Raw genomic sequence first — 21,000 nt, 5'->3', positions numbered from 1 at the left:
CTGCCGCAGTAAAACTGCAGTGGGCGGTCGTTATGTGGTTAAACAGCTTCCTTGGCTGAAAATGATAGGAGGGTTTACTTCTACCTTAACCATTACAGTGCAGGCCTAGCCCCAATGCAAGGTGGGATTTTCACATTTCCTAGAGTTGGGCTTTAAAGTCTGCATGAAACGACAACTATTATTCTGCATATTTGTTTTAGGTCAGGGACAAGAAATTATTGCAGGAATCCAGGTAGCATAACAGCTAGATGACTGGTATTTTATAGATTAAAAAAAAGTTAGCTATGGCAGCCTCCTTATTCCCTCCATTAAGCATAGAAGCTGCTACTGTACCATATGCAGCATCTAAATAAATGAATCCCTAAAGCTACATGCACACAGGCGTATTTGCTTATTCAGAGTAAAGAGGCTGCATGCAATTGGTGCCCGGGTGTCCTGGAGCTATGAATGGGTGAAAGTGGCTGAACGCAGCTATGTGCCGCTATCTGTGTAGAGTTGCGTATCTGCAGAGGTGTAATGCCCAGAACATAGGTAGTGTGCGTTCAGGCCTTCTTTGCACATGTGCTACTTAGAGGGGTTGTACAGGCTAAAGGTTTTTTACATTCATACAATTAATGCATGAAGTTAAAAAACATTCTGTGTGCAGCAGCTCCCCCCCCCCCAAACACCTGATCCTGATCCAGTGATGTGCACAAGAGCAGTGGCTCTCCCAAGTCTCTTCCTCCTCATCGGCTGAGACAGCAGCGGTAGTCATTGACTCCTGTTACTGTCAATCACAGCCAGTGAGCCAATAGGGAGAAAGCAGGGGCTGGGCCGAGCTGCTCTCCCGTGAATGAATTGACACACGGAGCAGCGGCTTAGGAGTGAGCCTACTTGGGTGCCCCCAGAGCAAAGCAGCTTGCTCTGGGGGTACTAGGCAGGAGGGAGGGGACAGGAGCACCAGCAGGGAACCCAAGAGGAAGAGGGTTGGAGCTGCTCTGTGCAAGTGTTATGTTTGTTGTTTTTTTATTTTTTTATTTTTATTATTGTGCCTTTAATATTACTTTAAGCAAGCTAAATGAAAAATGAATGTCACTAAGTGTTCGTTTCAAGCACTGCTTCTTCATAATGTTATTTTTTTTAAAAAAAGACAAGCCTTTAGCCCCAGTTCACAATGGAGCGACTTGTCATGGGATTTGACAGGTCAAATCGCATAAGAAGTCGCAACCTATTGCCGGCAACTGCACTGTTCAAATCCGTGCAATGCTGACTTTGCGGAGCTGCACCGATTTCAAAAAGTAGTTCCTGCACTACTTTGGCAATTTTGGATGTGACTTGCATAGACATCTATGCGTGAAGCCGCACAGATGTTTTCCAAGTCGCACCCAAAATCACACTGACATACGGCTTTGAAACCGTGCGATTTCAGATTAAATTGCGCAATTTAAAAACCTCAGTCAATGTGAAAAAGGGCTTAATGTCACTTTAATGCAAATATGCCTCCTCTTTATGCTGCTTGGGCAATTGTACCCATGTGCATGAAACCTGTGAATACTAATTAAACACTTGTCAATGTATAATAAAGTATAGGTTCACCTTTTTCAGCATTTTACACGTTCTATCCATATTTAGGGCTCTTTCACACTATCCGCTCAGTCGGCGGACTCCGTTTATCTCAGCGGGGGATCGATCCGCCGATCCCCTGCTGAGCAGGAGGATGACAGCTGTTCTCCACACTGTGTGGGGAAACACAGCTGTCAGAGCCCCATACATCTCTATGGGGGAATCGGATGGGAACGGACCGTCGGACCGTTCTCATCCGATCCGATGGACGGATGGAAAATAGGGTTTTCATCCGTCCAGATTTGACGGATCGGATGTCAGCGGACATGTCTCCGCTGACATCCGATGCCCCATAGGGATGCATAGGGAACCGTTCAGATCCGCTAAAAAAACTGACAGGCAGATCTGAACGGTCCGCCTGTGTGAAAGGGGCCTTAGGGTGTAACATGCTCCAGGGGGAACCTATCCAACTGATCACGGATGCAATGCTCTGCAGGCTCATTTAAAAAAAATAATACAATAAAAAATGTAATAATAAATTATTATTATTATTAATAATAAAAATAAATGCACCTTTCTTCCCTGCGAAAATATGTGCCTTTATTATGTTTTCTGAAAGGTGAACTTAGCCTTTAATGACAGCAGGTATCATAAAAATAAAAGCAAAAGTGTGAATGGATCTGCAGGCTGGCGATCTGCGAGGAGGCGATTCAGAAATATGAAATGGTCAAAATACCTGATCCACATTGGACCTTGCAATTAATGGTCCATTTTGCAGCGCACAGCAGATCAGGTGAATTGACAAACAAATCTTAAGGAGAATAAGAACTTACAACTTGCCTAAAAGTATCTGATTTCCCCAATCTGGGGCTTTACCATTATTTGCAGATCAATTCGCTCATCTCTGAAATCAAGGCAAAAAAAGTTGCAGTTAACATCCTAATGTTTGGATCTGGCAGACAAGAACAAATACAGTTCATGATTTATTAATGAATACTTGGCAGCTACACAGAGTTAGAGCAACTAAGACTGTAAATAGTTACTGTTTGCCAACATTTGCTTTTATAAAAACAGCCTTGAATAGGAGCACATCCCACCCGTAGTCCATTTTTTATATTGTGTGAATACTAAGGCACAAAGTAAAATGAAAGACCTATAGAATCTTCAGCGCAGACGCACACACAGGCCTAGTACAATGCACAGTTTTTAATTGGGTACAAATGAGGAAAGTGCGTAGGATTAAATAAAGTGCACACATAGCAATACTTCCAGGGAGGGATCAATCAAAATAACAATAATGAAATAAACTGTGCAAACCCCTCTACATAATCTACAACAGGGGTCTCCGAACTTTCTCAGCAAAGGGCCAGTTTACTGTCCTTCAGGCTTTAGGGGGGCTGGACTGGGGCCAGTGGGAAAAGAAAATGCCCCGGCATTAGTGCCCCATCATTGGTTTTAAAGGGAGGAATAGCCCCCCCATTGGTGATTTAAATGAGAAGGATAGTGCCCAGTGGATGGTGTTAGTAGGGGGAATAGTGCTCCATCACTGGTGTCTAAGGTTGCCACCTCATCCTTTAAACCAGGACACATATTAATTACACAGGTTCTGTGACAGATTAAGGTGGTAATTAAACTCACTTAGTGCCTTATGTACATTATATTAGCCTCAGAACCTGTGTGATTAATATGTGTCCTGGATTAAAGGGATGAGGCGGCAACCCTACTGGTGTCAGTTGGTGGAATAGTACCTTTAGGGCCGGTTCACATTTGTGCGAGTGCGGCGATCGCATGTAATTCGGAGCGCACTGCACCTTCATTACATGTGATCGGATGTACGGATGGGAGTTCAGCCATACACTTTGTATGGCTGAATTCGCACTGTATCCGCACCAAACACGCACATGACCCTTTTTCCCAGCCGCATCAGGATCGGATCGCACAGTGGTTCACACTTGTGCAATCCGATCCTGTGCAAACTGTCAGATCGCACTGCGATATGCGATCAAACTGGGGGTGTCGTTAACATTTAATTGACACCCCCTGCGTATGTGTGAACTGCCAGATGTGCGGATGCGATGCAGGAACAGGCTGCGAATTCGCAGCCTTCCCGCATTGCACAAGTGTGAACCGGGACTTAAGGATGAGATAAAGGCAAGCAAAAGGCCACATCCGCAGTTTGGAGACCACTGATCTAGACCATCAGAACCTCCTAACCCAGGGGTCTTCAAACTACGGCCCTCCAATTGTTCAGGAACTACAATTCCCATCATGCCTAGTCATGTCTGTGAATGTCAAAGTTTTACAATGCCTCATGGGATTGTGTAGTTCCGCAACAGCTGGAGGGCCGTAGTTTGAGGATCTCTGTTTAACCATTGCAAATACTGCCACCAACATTATTCACATTATGTTATAAAAATAAAAAATATTGCATTTAATAAGCTATAGTATCTATATTGAGAAAAAGCAGCAGAATCTGGTGTTTCATGATGTGCTTTCCAGAAAAGAAATACCCCTTGAGCTCATCAGACAGAAGTACAAACATGACCAGATAAGGAATCCTCTATTTTATCTATTAAAAAAAAAAAAATGTCATTCAGTGATATGTGTCATTAATGCAGGCTTTTAAAATGATATAATTATGGAAAAATAGCTATTGCATAACTATTAGCAGCCAAATTTAATTTTACTTTTATATTTTTAAATAGGTATACTTTTTATGTCTCCAAACTGCATTCTAAAAGTTCTGTTCTGGAGAACGATGAAGCTCGCTTAGATTAGATAATACCGCCATTTGTCTCTCCTGAACTTTTTTATTAGCTTTATTTCTATACTACGTGGCACATTACCAAATATGCCCAATGTGATAGTTATGTGAAATAGGTGTTGCAAATATGTTCCAGAAGCCAAAGACGATTTCTACACCGAAAGACAACATTTCATCATAAAATCACATACTCAAAGAGAAAAAGCCAAAAAAATGCTCTTGTAACCCAAATCAGTCCCTGTCTATAGCATTGCACTTGCCAGTCTGTGACTTATATAGATTATAAATCATGGGATGGCTGAAACAGATTTCATAAATAGATCAAAACCAAGTGTGCTTTTAGTAGATGATGATAGTGCTCATGGCTACCACAGCCGGGAACCTTCCCATTCCTCCTGGTCAAAGTTTGACTGTTGGATTTCTGGAATCACATCTTGCTGGCAAATAACGGTGTAGTTGTCTCCCTTGTTGTTGTCCCACATCTCCTGCCCTTGACTTGTATGAAAGCATATAGCAAAACGAATGCAGGAAGTAGATGGCGGGTAGCAAAGGTTAAAGTGGAAACGCTGAAATCCAGAAGTAGAAGGAAAAGCAGTGCTTTGGCTAATAGGCGTTGCAGGGCAATCCAAGAAAGATAGCCATTCATTAAAAGTGTATCTAATTTTAACCTGAGCCTTCTCTCCTAGGTCCTTCACTAGCACATAACCCAGAACCCCGAACCTGGAGGCCGAAATCTGTTCCAGACACACTCCCTGCTCATTCAGCTTTTCAAGCAACTCCGCGGGGGTGCCTTCAGAAGGTGCCAACTCCGCTCTGCTAAATTCATCTTCTAGAATCAGATCTGAGATTTGCCCACGTGCAGTTGGTGGGTAACTCTTCAGTCTAGCCAGCACAGCCTGAGGCACCAATGGTTCATCAGAAGGCAAGAAGTGCTTGATGCTGGCCAGAGTTAGACCAAGAGAGTCTGCAAACTGCACCCTCTTCTTTAATTTACAACAACACAGAACAGAGTCCTCCTCTTCTTCCTCAGGAATAGAGTTCCAAGGCAAGGACCGTGCTCTTTTACGGGGGGACTCCTCTGTGGAAAGTGCTTCGGGGTACCTGATGTCTGTGAAGTGACCTTTGACATCAAGATGGTGAAAAGGCTGGTACAGCTCCCTTTCTTGCGACCCCTGCCTCTTCACCAAGTGCACGTTTGCCTCCCCTAAGTGCAATCTGCTTAGGTGACTCCGGAGCTCACCTTGTGGATCTTCTGGTTTAAGGTTTGTAGAGTCCTGGCAACCCAAGCAATGCAAGTGTTCCAGCAAACTTGATGGCAGCAACTCTTTACCTTCAGTGCTTACCTGCTGGAGCTCGCCATGTGGAGCTTTTGGTTTTAGATTTGCAGGATCCTGGTAACTAGAGCAATACAAGTGTTTTTGCAAACTTGATACCTGCAAGTCGTTTAACTGATTCTGGACCCCACCATGTGGATCTTCTGCTTCCAGATTTGTACGATCTTGGCTACCAGAGCAATACACATCTTTTTTCAAACTTGATACCTGAAAGTTTTTAGGCTGCTGCTTAAACTGACTCTGGACCCCACCATGTGGATCTTCTGCTTCCATGTATGTAGGATCCTGGTTACCAGAACAATGCAAGTCTTTACCTTTAGAAGGAATCTGCTGATTTAGCGGATTGCGGACCCCACCATGTGGATCTTCTGCTTTCATGTATGTAGGATCCTGGTTACCAGAACAATGCAAGTCGTTACCTTTAGAAGGAATCTGCCGATTTTGCGGATTGCGGACCCCACCATGTGGATCTTCTGCTTCCATGTATGTAGGATCCTGGTTACCAGAACAATGCAAGTCTTTACCTTTAGAAGGAATCTGCTGGTTTAGCCAATTCTGGACTCCATGTGGATCTTCGGGCTCCAGGTTTGTAGGATCCTGGTTACCAGAACAATGCAAGTCTTTACCTTTAGAAGGAATCTGCCGATTTAGCGGATTGCGGACCCCACCATGTGGATCTTCTGCTTCCATGTATGTAGGATCCTGGTTACCAGAACAATGCAAGTCTTTACCTTTAGAAGGAATCTGCTGGTTTAGCCAATTCTGGACTCCATGTGGATCTTCGGGCTCCAGGTTTGTAGGATCCTGGTTACCAGAACAATGCAAGTCTTTACCTTTAGAAGGAATCTGCTGGTTTAGCCAATTCTGGACTCCACCATGTGGATCTCCTGGCTCCAGGTTTGTAGGATCCTGGTTACCAGAGCAATGCAAGCCTTTCCCTTCAGAATAATGCTGCTGATTCTGGACTCCACCATGTGGATCTTCCGATTCCAGGTTTTTAGGATCCTGGCTACTAAAACAATGCATGTCTTTACCTTCAGAAGGAATCTGCAGGTTAAGTTGACCCTGGAGCCCACTGTGTGGATCTTCTAGTTCCAGGTTTGCAGGATCCAGGCAACCAAGGCTTTGTAAACTTGAAAGCTGCAAGTCTTTACCTTCAGCACTGATCTGCTGGTTAACTCCTTGCAGCAAGCTTCCTGGTGATGATTGTAGCCTGCTGGGTGTGCTAGGTTGCTCCCCCAGTGCAGAGTGTTGCAGGTACCCCTCCACCTGTCCATGATGATCCAAGTCCCTCACTGGAGAGAGCACACACGGCTGCTGCATACTTGCTCTGTGCTCCAGATCACTTTGTTGTCTTGTTCGGTTGCCGTGCATGTTGGGATGCAAGTAGAGACGGCGATCCTGCATCAACAAGGGGGCTTCATCCGCCATGGGGGGCTGTCATCGCACCTGAACACTTAGCGATCAGAGACTCCCAGATCGGATCTGTCACTTCCCATACACGTCGGTCCCGCCCCCCTCTGAAGAGTGTCCGTGCAGATCAGCATGAACAAAGAACTGACATGAAACTTCCTTCCAGCAATGCAGCAACAGGCACACACACGGCTCCCTCCCCGCCCCGCCCCGCCCCGCCCCCCTCTCCTCTGCACCGCCCACAACACTGATCCCTGCCAGTCCCATACACACACAGTCCTATACCTTTGTGTTGTCACAGCAGGGCAGAAACATTGAAATCCATCAGTAAATAGCGAAGTGACCAGAATTCTCATTTCACTCACTATGTGACCAGAGTGTGCTATGAAAAGAGAACTTTTCAGTAACTTTCCAAGGCTGCAGGGATAAATTCCTGACATGTCACAAGATCTTTCAGGAAAGCTGAACAGGGATGTATAAATATTGCTTTCATGTCCCTGCTGCTTTTATCAACTCAAGGCAAAACCTTTTTTTTTTTTCATTTTGGATTGAGTAAAGGAGGGTTATAACCCCTATCTAGTCTTTTTTTTTTTCCGTGTCCCAATGCAAAGTTTTTGCTTTACTTCCTGTCCCACAGCCAAAACAGGAAGTGAAGGAATTAATCTAAAATCAAGAAAATCCCTGTTTGTTTATGAGCTTGGACGTCTTCGGACTAGGATCAGAAACCACCAGAAGGCTCTTACCTGTAGGCAGGGGAGTAACTACAGGGGTTGCAATTGCAACCGGGCCCCATGCTCCAGGGGGCCTGTGTGGCTCCCCTGTACACCTAGATAGGAGGGGGGTGGGGGCAGCATGTAGAGAAATCACTGTCCTCCTTTTTCCTCCTGTAGCTGCAGGAGGAAAATGGAGGAGATTGGTTCCTCTGTATGCTGCCCCCCCCCCCACTCCTCCTATCCAGCCCCCACCCCCCTCCACTGTGCTCCCTTCCCTCTCCTGCCGGCTGCTGCAGGGGATGTGTCACAATAGAGAACCAGGAAGGGTCGGTAAATATGTAATTTACCAGCTCCTTCCTTTTCTGAATGGACAAAGTCATAGTCAGTGACATTGTAAAAAAAATAAAATAAAATTATAAAAAATAATACAATTAAAATACCAAAAAAATAAAACTACTGACACCAGTGGATGAATTTCCAGGATCGTGAAGGTCACACATGCAACCGAGCATTCCACCACCATGGGGAGGCCTCAAGATGGCAGGAAGGGGGCCCACTGCAGAAATTGTGAAAGGGTCCCGCAATGAGAGTAAACGGCCCTAGGATCAGTGGGAAGAGCTCCAGGCTTAAAGGGCAGGGGTCCGGGGGGCCCTTCAGGGTTTCTTGAAACGGGGCCCTAAAGGTTGTAGTTACGCCTCTGCCTGTAGGGGGCCAATCATCTGTGGCCTAAGGCATTCCCACCCGCAGATGTACATACACGCACCTGTAGAGATGGGCTCAGGCGTGTCCAGGATTCTAGTCCCAGCCCACCTGCCCAATCCCACTGCACACCAACCCATCACAGGCATTAAGACATTTCCCGGTCCACAGATGCACAGACTAGAAAAAGTATCACTGCCTGTGAGTAACGACAGGGCCGCCATCAGGAGGGGATAGCCCATACACATGTAGGGGGGCCTCGGCGTTACATCCAAGGAGGCCAGGTTGTTGCTGCTGTAGTAACTAGCAATTGCTAAAGCAGGGCAGCCGCAGAGTATGCCAATGCAGCAGAAGTAATGTCTCTTTGCTGGATTGCGTTGTCTCTTTACTGTGTATAGAAGGCCGTCTCTTTGCTGGATTGGGATGTCTCTTTGCTGAACATATGAGGCCATCTCTTTGCTGGATTGGGATGTCCCTTTGCTGACCATATGAGGCCATCGCTTTACTGGATTGGGGTGTCTCTTTGCTGAACATATGAGGCCATCTCTTTACTGGATTGGGATTTCTCTTTGCTGAACATATGAGGCCATCTCTTTACTGAATTGGGATGTCTCTTTGCTGAACATATGAGGCCATCTCTTTGCTGGATTGGGACGTCTCTTTGCTGAACATATGAGGCAATCTCTTTGCTAGAATGGGATGTCTCATTGCTGAGCATATGAGGCCGTCTCTTTGCTGGATTGGGATGTCTCTTTGCTGAACATATGAGGCCATCTCTTTGCTGGAATGGGATGTCTCATTGCTGAGCATATGAGGCCATCTCTTTGCTGGATTGGGATGTCTCTTTGCTGGACTGGGGTGTCTCTTTGCTGGATTGGATTCATTTTCATATATTAAGTTGTAAGAGTGTTAGAATAAAACTGGGTGCACTGAAGGACTTGGTGGGATGGCCATTGGGCGGATTTGGTGGGACAGCCATGCGGAATGTTGGTGGTCAGGCCCAGAGGGGTCCATGCCTAAAGCTGTGTAAGGGGCCCCAAAATTTCTGAAGACTGCCCTGATTAGCGGTGTGCAGTGTCAGCTTCCTGGCAGGAAGGCGGGTTGAGACTAGGATCCTGAACACCCCTGGGCCCATCTCTACTCACCGGCCAGTTTATTAGGTACACCTTGCTAGTACTGGGTTGGACCCCCTTTTGCCTTCAGAACTGCCCTGATTCATTGTGGCATAGATTCAACAAGGTGTTGGAAACATTCCTCAGAGATTTTGGTCCATATTGGCATAACAGCATACAGTTGCTGCAGATCTGTCAGCTGCACATCTATGATGCGAATCTCCTGTTCCACCACATCCCAAAGGTGCTCTATTGGATGGAGATCTGGTTACTGTGGAGGCCATTGGAGTACAGTGATTTCATTGTCATGTAACCAGTGGTGAGATGATTTGAGCTTTGTGACATGGTGCATTATCCTGCTGGAAGGAGCCATCAGAAGATGGGTGCACCGCAGTCATAAAAGGATGGACATGGTCAGCAACAATACTCAGGTAGGTTGTGGCCTTTAACGATGGGCGATTGGTACTAAGGGGCCCAAAGTATGCCAAGAAAATATCCCCCACACCATTACACCACCAGCCTGAACCATTGATACAAGGCAGGATTGGATTCATGCTTTCATGTTGTTTATGCCAAATTCTGACCGTACCATCTGAATGTCGCATCTGAAATCGAGACTCATCAGACCAAGTAATGTTTTTCCAATCTTCTATTGTCCAATTTTGGTGAGCCTGTGCGAATTGTAGCCTCAGTTTTCTGTTCTTAGCTGACAGGAGTGGCACCCGGTGTGGTCTTCTGCTGCTGTAGCCCATCTGCTTCAAGGTTGGATTTGTTGTGCATTCAGAGATGGTATTCTGCATACCTTGATTGTAACGAGTGGTTATTTGAGTTACTGTTGCCTTTCTATCATCTCAAGTCTGCTCATTGTCCTCTGACCTCTGACATCAAAAAGGCATTTTCCTCCACACAACTGCCGCTCACTGGTCATTTTCTCTTTTTCAGACAATTCTCTGTAAACCCTAGAGATAGTTGAGTGTGAAAATCCCAGTAGATCAGCCATTTTTTAAATACTCAGACCAGCCCGTCTGGTACCAACAACCATGCCACGTTCAAAGTCACTTAAATCCCCTTTCTTCCCCATTCTGATGCTTGGTTTGAACTTCAGCAAGTCGTCCTTACCATGTCTAAATGCATTGAGTTGCTGCCATGTCATTGGCTGATTAGTAATTTGTGTTACCAAGCAATTGAACAGGTGTACCTAATAAAGTGGCCGGTGAGTGTATATGCCCCTTGCAGGGACTGTTAGGACCACAGAAAGGATAGGGAAGTGACCCCATGGGGTCACCTACTTTTACCCAGGGGCCCCACTTGCCCAGGGGGCCCCATCTGCCCAGCGACCCAGCCCCAGCCAAGCCTTAGTCCTGATTCCCGTGTGCATCCCTCCGCCGAACTTAGCAGGTGGCAAGCGCCTGTCGGCCCTGCGCTGCTGTCAGGCCACTTGGGCAGTGGAGGGGGAGCCCACAACTGCAGGAATGCCAGTCTGCCTCCACGGGAACAGGCACACATAGGACAGTCGAGTCTGACTCCCATCCGTGTGTGTGTTCACCGGACCCAGCAGCCCAACTTGGAAGCTGTCATTAGCCTGGCACTGCTGTACCAATAAATATCGCCTTATTCATAATTTGCATTTTTATTCTCGTGGTTGATTGTGTAGGCGGGGCCCCAGTGCACTGCATTGCCCGGGGCCCTTTAATGCTCTTAAGATGGCACTGGGGGGGTGGTGGCGGGCCAGGGGTTTGCAGGCCGCTGGTCAAGTGCGCTGGCTTCCCTCCTCTCCCCCCCAGCTGCACAGGGGATGTGTCTTTATTACCGGCACACCCATTATTTACCGGCCCCTTCCTTTTCTAAATGATGGATGTATTCCAGAGATAAAACTATAATCCTACCACTTTATAAAACTCTGGTCCGACCGCATCTGGAGTATTCTGTCCAGTTCTAGTCGCCAGTCCTCAGGAGGGATGTGTTGGAGCTGGAGAGATTCCAGAGAAGGGCAACTAAACTAATTAGGGGATTGGAGGACCTTAATTATGAAGAGCATCTGCAATCGCTTGATTTATTCTCCCTGGAGAAGAGACGCCTGAGAGGGGACATGATAGCAATTTATAAATACCTCAATGGTGATCTCAGCATAGAAAAAAAGCTATTCAGTCAAAAGGATTGCATGAGTACTCGAGGACATATAATGCGATTAGAGGAGAAGCGTTTTAACATCAGGCAACGCAGGGGGTTCTTTACTGTTAGAGCTACAAGATTGTGGAATTCTCTACCACAAGAGGTGGTTTCTGCGGAAAGTATGGTTGCTTCCAAAAGACTCTTTGACATACATCTCAAGGATCAGAACATTCAGGGGTATGAGAGATGATTACGGCCACACACACCTACACAGGTTGAACTGGATGGACTATTGTCTTTATTCAACCTCAACTACTATGTAACTATGTAACTAAAGCCCCGTACACACGTGCAGATCGTCGGCCGAACGATCGGCCGTCTTTTGTCCCCGGGCTGTCGTGTCGGTTGAAAAGTGCAAAAGACTGCACAAGAATTTTGTCCGCCGACTACAGCCGACTGCAGAAGTGATGTCATGTGATGGTTAACTTTCCCTGTGTTTTTTCTTTTCTGAGCATGCCCAGTCTTGCAAATCTGCTGTCTGTCGGCCGAATTCTGTTTTGACTGGCGAACAATCGGCCGCTCTGGTGTCGGCATCCAAAAATTTTAATGCTTGCACGACAGATTCTGTTCGGCCGAAAGTGCGCTGTCGGCTGTCGGAAGCATCATACTAACAAGCCTACAATCGGCCGATCGGTCGTCGGCCGAAGCTTTTCGGCCGACAATCTGCACGTGTGTACGGGCCTTCAGTAACACAGTGAACACAATCACTCACTGTGTTCATTCATAGAGAAGCATAGTAAGCTGCAGAGAAAGGAATGTGTGTCTGAGCTTTGGGGTGCACACCCTAATGCGATAGGCTGCGCACACCTATGTACACAATCATATACCCACAGTTGATCCAGAGGAGGCAAAAAAACTTTACAAGGCGAAGGCACGCGAAACATGTCATAGTGACGGGACCACTATTGTAGGCCTGCTTACAAGTCTGTCCTCCCAGCAGCTTCAGCTCTGCCCATCCGGCGTGACGATTGACATCATTGCTAGCTGCCACCATGCAGACGTGGGTTCCTCCTGGTGGATTCACTGCAGTCTTCCTGGGTTGCTGTTCCATCTAGTGCTGTGGTCAACGCTCCACATCTCCAGCTCTAATTCTTACACCAGCCTTCCAGGATAGCCCAGCTAATCTACATCATAGCTGGAGTCTGCCCCAGCTGAGGATGTATCGCAGACATCTCTATCTGTTGGCAAGCAGGCTGTTTTTTAGCCGCTGGTTATTTCTACATCCATTTAGAAGAACTAGTTTGCATGGCCTTCTTAATTTTCATTTCTTGACTTTTCATGGTTATCTTAGGCTTTCAAACGTCTAATAAGAAATGTTATCCTTTACTCTGTGGAGGTTTGTGAATCACAAGACTGTGGCTCAGATCCAAATGCTACAATTATCCAGCTTGCCACTCAGCCAGCTTTTAAAGAGGAAGTAAACTCTTCCTTTTTTATTTTTCCCTGCAAAGTTAATGCATAATGTGCTAGTATGCATCGCATACTAGCACATTATGTGACACTTACCTGCAATAAAGCCTGCGTTGTCCCCACTGCCGGCCGCATCCATCTTCGCCCATCTTCCTTCCGGGTCTGCGGACTCCGGCTGTATTACTGGCCGGAGCCGCGTGATGTCACTCCCGCGTATGCGCGGGGGTCGCCGGTCACGGCAGATGGCTCTGAAGAAACGGCACGGGCGGCCGTTTCTTCAGACTGCATGTGCCGATGACGTCATCAGCTGCATGCAATGTAAATATCTCCTAAACAGTGCAAGTTTAGGAGATATTTACAGCACCTATAAGTAAGCCTTATTATAGGCTTATCTATAGGTAAAAGTCATCAAAGTGGGTTTACAACCACTTTAAGTGCCGATTCACACTACTGCGGGTGCGCTGATCGCATGTAATTCGGAGCGCACTGCTCCTTCATTACATGCGATCTCCTGTGCGGATGCAAATTCAGCCATACACTTTGTATGGCTGAAATTCGCACTGCACCCGCACAAAAGACGCACAGGACCCTTTTTTTCAGCCGCATCAGGATCGGATCGCACAGTGGTTCACACTTGTGCGATCCGATCCTGTGCGAACTGCGATATGAGATCAAACTGGGGGTGTCGTTAACATTTAATTGACACCCCCTGCGTATCGCATATGGCAGTGTGAACTGCCTCTTGTGCGGATGCAATGCGGGAACAGGCTGCGAATTTGAAGCCTTCCCGCATCGCACAAGTGTGAACCGGCACTGAGTGCTTTGAGAAATCATTGTTGTTAAACTTGCATGTAGCCTACATACTGAAATTTGCACCTAAAACTGTCATTTTGTAACCTTTGGAAATGCCAGTAAAAACTCGGCTGTGTCAGTAAATTTTGGGTGCCATGTCAGTAAATTTCAACCTGGTAAGTTGGCAACACTGGAAAGTTCACTTTTATTTTTATTTTTTTATTAATTTCAATGGCTATAATAAACTATGATTTTGGCCAATAAAATGAATTAAAGCCCAAGGGCTTGATGCGCCTAAACGCCTTACACGAGTTTTCAGGCGTCAAAACGTTTTTTTTTTCCAAAATGCTGCTGCCAGGTCTCACAAAGGATGCACACAGGATGTTTTGCTAACTTTTCTAAACTCCTTTCCTCCTGGCAGCAGAGTTGTGGCAGAAAAAAAAAAAAAACGCTAAATGCCCATAAACTCATTTAACGCATTTGGGAGCGTCAAGTGATTGGGCGTTAATTAATTTCATAGATGTAGCACTCTCCTAGAGAGGTGCTAGGTAAAAGCATCCATTTTGCTCCTGCTGCTTATCAGGGGAGCTGATCTGTTAGTTTTGCCTGTCACATGTTTCCAGGTGTGATTCACTGGGTCTGAGGGAGTGTCCCCACTGTATCCAAAGAGGGAGCTTGTTGGACAGTGGAGGAAACCCAGCCAGTGACATATCCTGTTTCATGGCAGTCCCAGTGGGTGGACATGTGGCAATGCATCCTTGGATTTGCCATAAATAGGGTGGGAGCATGTGACAGGGTGTCTTTTGGTGGGAGCAAAGTCCCAGGAGGAGGTGGACGGCTGTCTCTCCTCCTGCAGAGTGAGGAAGTTGGTCCAGGCAGTCGGCCTAGGGACCAGGAGTGGAGCTGAGCTACAGAGGATCCAGTATGCTGACCAGTGGAGCTGCTGGGCAGAGGACTTTGGGAAAAACAGTATCGTGAGCACCAAGGGATCTGCCTAAGAGAGGGGCCCACTCCAGAGAAGTCAGGGGATCAAGGAGCTAGCTCACTCAGAGTGTTACAGTAAAGGGGGTGCCGTGTAGTGAACCCTGAAGATTAGGAACAAATGGGGTGCCAGGAAGGGCCCTGAAGTTGTTCAGCAGTACAGTTCAGTTGCTTCAGAGTACAGATTATTTCAGAGTACAGATTACCTCAGAGTACAGATTACCTCAGAGAATTCTTTCAGTTCTGCGTAATAGCTTGTGACAAACTGAAACCAGCGGCCTAGCCGTGACTGGCTCAATTTCAGCGTTAGTCAGCGTTAACCAGCATTTATTCAAGTCGTCCCTGCCTATTGTGCATAGTTTAGTTCAGTTGGAGTATCCCACTCATCCCCTCTCCTATCCAAGTTCCTAATAAAACATAAAAACCAAAGAAACTGGACTGATCCTTGTCTGAGGTAAAAACACTTGGAGAAATGCCAGATTGTTCTACTGTTGCTAATGGTAACCCAGGGGACCCGTAACCAGCAGCTCCCTTGGGAGTAGTGCTACATAGGCTAGAATAATAATTTTATTCTGGCCATTGAAATGATTTACCTCAAGTTCTTAGGCGCATTTAGACGTGTTCACACGTGTTTAGGTGCGTCAAGCTTTTTTCTGCCAAAACTCTGCTGCTTCTGGACACACTGGCTGTGCGTTTTTTTTTGTTTTTTTTTCTGCCTCTTAATGCCCCTGCCTCTAAACTATGTGTGCATAGATACATAGGCTAACATGCAGGGGTGTTTAGAGGCAGAAAAAAAATGCCAAACACCCCAAAGGAGCAGCAGAAAAAATGTTCTGTGTGCATGAGGCCAAAGGGAGTCTAGGAGAGTTTTGGGCCATACACACCATAAGATTTTCTGAAGACTTTTTTATTTAGACTTACCAAAACCATATAATATGAGGTCAAACCTAAACACTTTCAATTTGTATGCAACCTGGCAGGCCCTTGCACTACATAGAAAAGGTAAATCTGAAGGAAATCTAACCACAAAAGTTGTATAGTGTGTATGCAGCTTTAGCAAAAGTTCTAGTGTGCATGAGGCCTACATGTTTAGTTTTGATTAAGTTTCTGGGCTGCTTTCTTTCTTTCTTTCTTGCTTACTTTCTTTTTTTCTTCCAGGTACCAGGTTGTTTGGAGTTGCTGGGCAGGAGTGCTGTCGCTGGGCGGATGGTTTGGCTATCACCAAGCTGGATATTCAGCTGACTATTGGATTGGTAAGTAATGTTTTGAAGGGAAAACAGCTGTCCAATCCCTGTTTCCCAGTGGCGGGAGGTCACCTAGAGCCCAGGGCGAGCATGCCAAACTGTGCCCCCCCCAAGATATATGAAAAATGTAAATCCCCCCTCCTCCCAGTACAAATCTGCCCCCACTCACTGGAACCTTAGGAGATCGGCGTTTGTGGTCCATCTCAGAGGTCTCTACTGTTGGGCATATATAGGAGAAGATATACAGTTCTGTGAATGGTGCCTATTACCCCTGCAGGGGTTCCTCTTTTTGGTGAGTGCGCACCTTGGAGAGAGGGGGAGCACTAGAATACCCACACTCACAATTGATCACTGAAGATTGCAAATCACTGGCACCGAGTTTTGATTTTTGCACTCAATCACTTGATGGACTTTTGTTTAAATTTATGAATTTATTAATCGATTGAAAGAAATATTTTTAACATTTTGCATACTTCTTTTTATGTCGAGCATTTTTATATATATTCACACAAGCAGAGTTTTCTTTTGGTGGTATTTAATCATTACTGGGTTTTTTTTATTTTTTTGCTAAATAATCAAAAAAGACAGAAAATCTTGTAAAAAAATGTATTTTACTTCATTTTTGTTATAACAATTTGAAAATTAATAAACTTTCTTCATAAATTTAGGCCACATTGTGTTCTGCTACATTTTTTTGATGAAAATAACCCAAATCAGTGTTTATTATTTAGTCTGTAGGAAAGTTATGGAGTCCATAAACTATGGTATATCAAGTATATCTGAAATCGATCAATCCTGATGACGGTGCATACTGTGTCGATGATATCACAGAGGTTGGGTCATCTGGTGACTTCGTCGGGTGGCTCCACCCATTAGCTATTTAATAACTGTCAGTTGGCAGAGCGGGCAGACAGCGGGAGCCAGTGACAGTTGCAGAGGTTTTTTTGGTTTTTTTGCCTACTGTCAATAGCGTTACTTACAATTCTACTTCCTCCTTCCCTCTTCAATTCTCTGTTGGGGTCTCCCAAGGTTCTGTTTTTGGACCTCTCCTATTTTCAACCTACACCTCCTCTCTGGGTCAGCTGATAGCCTCCAATGCCTTCCAATACCATCTCTACGCGGATGACACTCAAATCTATTTCTCTACCCCTCGGCTCACTCCCTCAGTCTCCTCACATATCAATAATTTACTAGCAGATATATCAGCCTGGATAACACACCACTTCCTCAAACTCAATCTATCCAAAACTGAACTTATAATTTTTCCTCCACTACGTGCCCCTTCCCCCGATCTCTCTTTCAAAATCAATGGCACAACTATCACCCCATCCCCGCATGCCAAGGTCCTAGGTGTAGTTCTGGACTCTGATCTCTCCTTTAAGCCCCACAACCAATTACTATCCAAATCTTGCCGCCTCAACCTCCGCAACATCTCAAAAATGCGCCCCTTTCTAACCAATGACACAACAAAGCTCTTAACCACTTAAGCCCCGGAGGATTTGGCTGCTAAAGGACCAGGGTTTTTTTTGCGATTTTTTACTGCGTGACTTTAACGGACAATTGCGCGGTCATGCGACGCTGTACCTAAACGAATTTGATGTCCTTTTTTTCCCACAAACAGAGCTTTCTTTTGGTGGTATTTGATCACCTGTGCGATTTTTTGATCACGCGCTATAAACAAAAAAAGAGCGTAAATTTTGCAAAAATAACAATATTTTTCACATTTTTTTATATGAAATTCCCCAAAAAAAATGTAAAAATCAAAATTTTTTAACATTTTTCGGCCAATTTGTTTTATGCTACCTATGTTTGGTAAAAAAAATCGCAAAAAGCGTATTTTGATTGGTTTGCGCAAAAGTTATCGCGTTTACTAACAAAGGGAAAGATTTTTGTCATTTTTGGTGTTTTTTTTTTTAACGCGTAATGGCGGCGATCTGCGATTTTTTTTTCGGTACTGCGACATTGCGGCGGACAGATCGGACCCTTGACTGACATTTTTGAAACTTTTGGGGGTACCAGTGACATTACTGCAGTAATCAGTGCTATACATATGCACTGTTACTGCAAAAATTACACTGGCAGGGAAGGGGTTAACTTTATTGGACAGGGAGGGGTTAAGTGTGTCCTAGGGGCGTGATTCTAACTGTGCAGGGACATTGCTATTGGTGTAAAAGCAAAGATCAACAGTTCTACATAGTAGAACGGTCAGATCTTCACTTTTACACAGGGAGAACTGACAGGCAGCTTGTTTACACAAGCCGCTCTGTCTTTCTCCCTTCACCGGAGCGATCGTAGTGTGACTGGCGGACATCGAGTCCGCCGGTCACACGCACTGACTTGTCTGTGAACGAGCCACGGCGGGCGCGCACCTCGGCGGGCGCGCGCCCGCCCGCCCGCAATAGGCTCGCAAGTCAGTGACAGACGAGTGACGTATCCATACGTCACTCTGCCTGGCCGGGGCTGACCGCCGCAGTATATAGTCGTGCGGCGGTCGGCAACCGGTTAATTCACTCCCTGGTCATCTCGCGCCTTGACTACTGCTACTTCCTTCTCATAGGCTTTCCTTTACATACCAGTCCATTTCCAGGCATTGGGCCTGATATGGGTCTGCCATGGTCACCGGAAACACCAACAGCACATTTAAGCTGAATACCCAAGTGTGAGATTTGAGACAATGAACAGTCCGGCATCTTTGTTTGTTTTGTTTATTATATATGGGGATGGGAGAAGGGAATGAGTGGGATAATCCTCTGGTTCAACTAGGTACAAAATGGGACACTTTGTAGAAAAATACCTTTCAGTGCTGACTTGACGCCGGCTGGATGCCAACCAACGCTTGCTGGCGCTTGAAATCACTGAATTGCTGCACTGTAATGAAACTTGACTTCTGACACTCTGGTTAGCTCAAAAGTCCTTAACTGTACTGGAGACTGACTTCTGAGGCTCTGGTTAGCTCAAAAAGTCTCTGACACTGCTCCATCCAGTCCTTCCTGACTGAGGTAGCCTTTTTAACACTGCTGCTGCTGCTGCAACTCTCAACACTGTACACTGCACGCTGTACACTGAATACTTCAGGGTCCGCTCACTGGCACCCCCTTTACTCTTCAGGGTCAACACTGGCACCCCTTTTACTTTGCTCCTGCCCAGCTAGCTAGCTCCTGGATCCCTCTGACTTTCTCTGGAGTGGTCCCCTCTAACTAAGCAGACCCCCAGGGGCAGTTTGCAGTACTCATGACTGGGAATGCTTTCCTGAAACTCGACCCCTCTCAGCTCTGCTGGTCCTCTGCACCGGATCCTCTCTGCAGCTCAGCTCAGCTCAGCCCTCTGTCCCCTCAGGCAAGCCGCCTGGGGCACCCGATTCCTCTTGACAAGAGGAGAGACAGCTGTACTCTCCCTCCTGGGACTCTGCTTCCCACCAAAGACGCTGCATCATGTGCTCCTTTCAAACTTATGTCCACTCCCAGAATGCTGTGCGGCAGAAACTGCCTTTCTGGGGTAGATACAAGCCAGGGTGAGCCATTGGCTGGGTTTCCTTCACTGCCCAATGAGAGCCCTCATTGAGCACAGTGGGGAGACTCCCCAGTCTCAACAGCCACACCTGGGAACCATGACAGCCTAGCTGAAAATCATGGCCCTGCTGATAAGCGGACAAGGCCTATTACTCTTTACCTAGCACCTACGTTGTAGGGTGCTACATTGGCTATCCCCCCTTCAGTCCATTGTGAATGCTGCTGCCAGACTCATCCACCTTACCAATCACTCAGTGTCTGCTACACCTCTCTGTTAATCCCTCTACTGGCTTCTGCTCACCCAACCAGTTAAATTCAAAATACTAACAACAATTTACACAGCGATCTACAACTTAGCCCCAAGCTACATCCCTAGCCTAGTCTCAAAATACCAACCTAATCATTCTCTTCGTTCCTTTCAAGACCCCCTGATCTCCAGCTACCACGTCACCTCCTCCCATACTCACCTCCAGGACTTTTCCAGAGCAACTCCTTACCCCAATCTTTTCCGACTATTTCCTACTCTATTAGCTTTTAGACGATCCCTTAAAACCTTCCATAGAAGCCTATCCTACCCACACCTAACAACTGTATTTTCATTTTCTCCATCAGCTCATCCCCCACAGTACTACCTTTTGTTTCACTTGACTCTCCCTTCTAGATTGTAAGTTCTAACAAGCAGGGCCCCCTGATTCCTCCGGTGTTGAATTGTATTGTAACTGTATTGTCTGCCCTTATGTTGTAAAGTGCTGTGCAAACTGTTGGCGCTATATAAATCCTGTATAATAATAATGCTGTCAGTTTTTACATTACACCTTTTTTTTGTATTATGTATCTCATGCTCATTCACATGGGGGGCCGGATCTGGGGCCCCCTTGTTAAACGGGACTTCCAGATTCCAAAAAAACCCCAGCGAACAGACCCCCAAAACCACCAGAAGCAAGAGAGGAAAGATTCCTGGTGCCGCACATCCACAGAGTCCTATGGTGGTATGAGAGAGACAACCTCAGCCTGAGCTCCCGTCAGGCCATAGGCGATAAATATCCCATGTGTGAGGGGAATATATAAGCATTATTGGAAGTCACTCAGGAAGTTTGGCGTGTGATTCCCCTAAATGTTCTCATTTGTCCCTCATTTTGTGTCCTTTGGATTTTGGGGGGACCCCACGTCGTTTCTTTTTAAAAATTTGGCGTTGGGTTCCCCTTAAAATCCATACCAGACGCGAAGGGCCTGATATGGACTGGGGGGACCCTGCAACGTTTTTTTCATGTTTTTTTATCTGTATTGCTGGGAGCCGACAATACATTAGAGCTGC

At 46.1% G+C, this 21,000-nt stretch overlaps 1 protein-coding gene across 1 annotated transcript; it reads right to left on the bottom strand.

Moving 5' to 3' along the window:
• Window positions 1-4,140: 4,140 nt before the first annotated feature.
• On the bottom strand, window positions 4,141-7,091 carry PPP1R3G (protein phosphatase 1 regulatory subunit 3G). Its single transcript, XM_082257444.1, has 2 exons — window positions 6,759-7,091; window positions 4,141-6,371 (listed from the first exon to the last, which is right to left on the bottom strand). Exons 1-2 carry the CDS (start codon window positions 7,069-7,071, stop codon window positions 4,672-4,674), a joined length of 2,013 nt encoding a protein of 670 aa, XP_082113570.1. The 5' UTR covers window positions 7,072-7,091; the 3' UTR covers window positions 4,141-4,671.
• Between the last annotated feature and the right edge of the window lie 13,909 nt (window positions 7,092-21,000).

This window comes from Pelophylax lessonae (assembly GCF_965119305.1).
Source record: "Pelophylax lessonae genome assembly, chromosome: 5".
NCBI classification, from domain to species: Eukaryota; Metazoa; Chordata; class Amphibia; order Anura; family Ranidae; genus Pelophylax; species Pelophylax lessonae.
Note: the sequence above shows the minus strand (reverse complement) of the source record. Positions and strands in the feature narration are given on the sequence as shown.

Excerpts from the sequence above, each read along its gene's own strand:
- PPP1R3G (XM_082257444.1), bottom strand. The coding sequence starts at position 7,071 with ATGGCGGATGAAGCCCCCTTGTTGATGCAGGATCGCCGTCTCTACTTG. Across the intron at positions 6,372-6,758 it reads TTCAAGTTTACAAAGCCTTG|GTAAAGACTTGCATTGTTCT; the intron begins GTTGCCTGGATC and ends TTCCTTCTAAAG.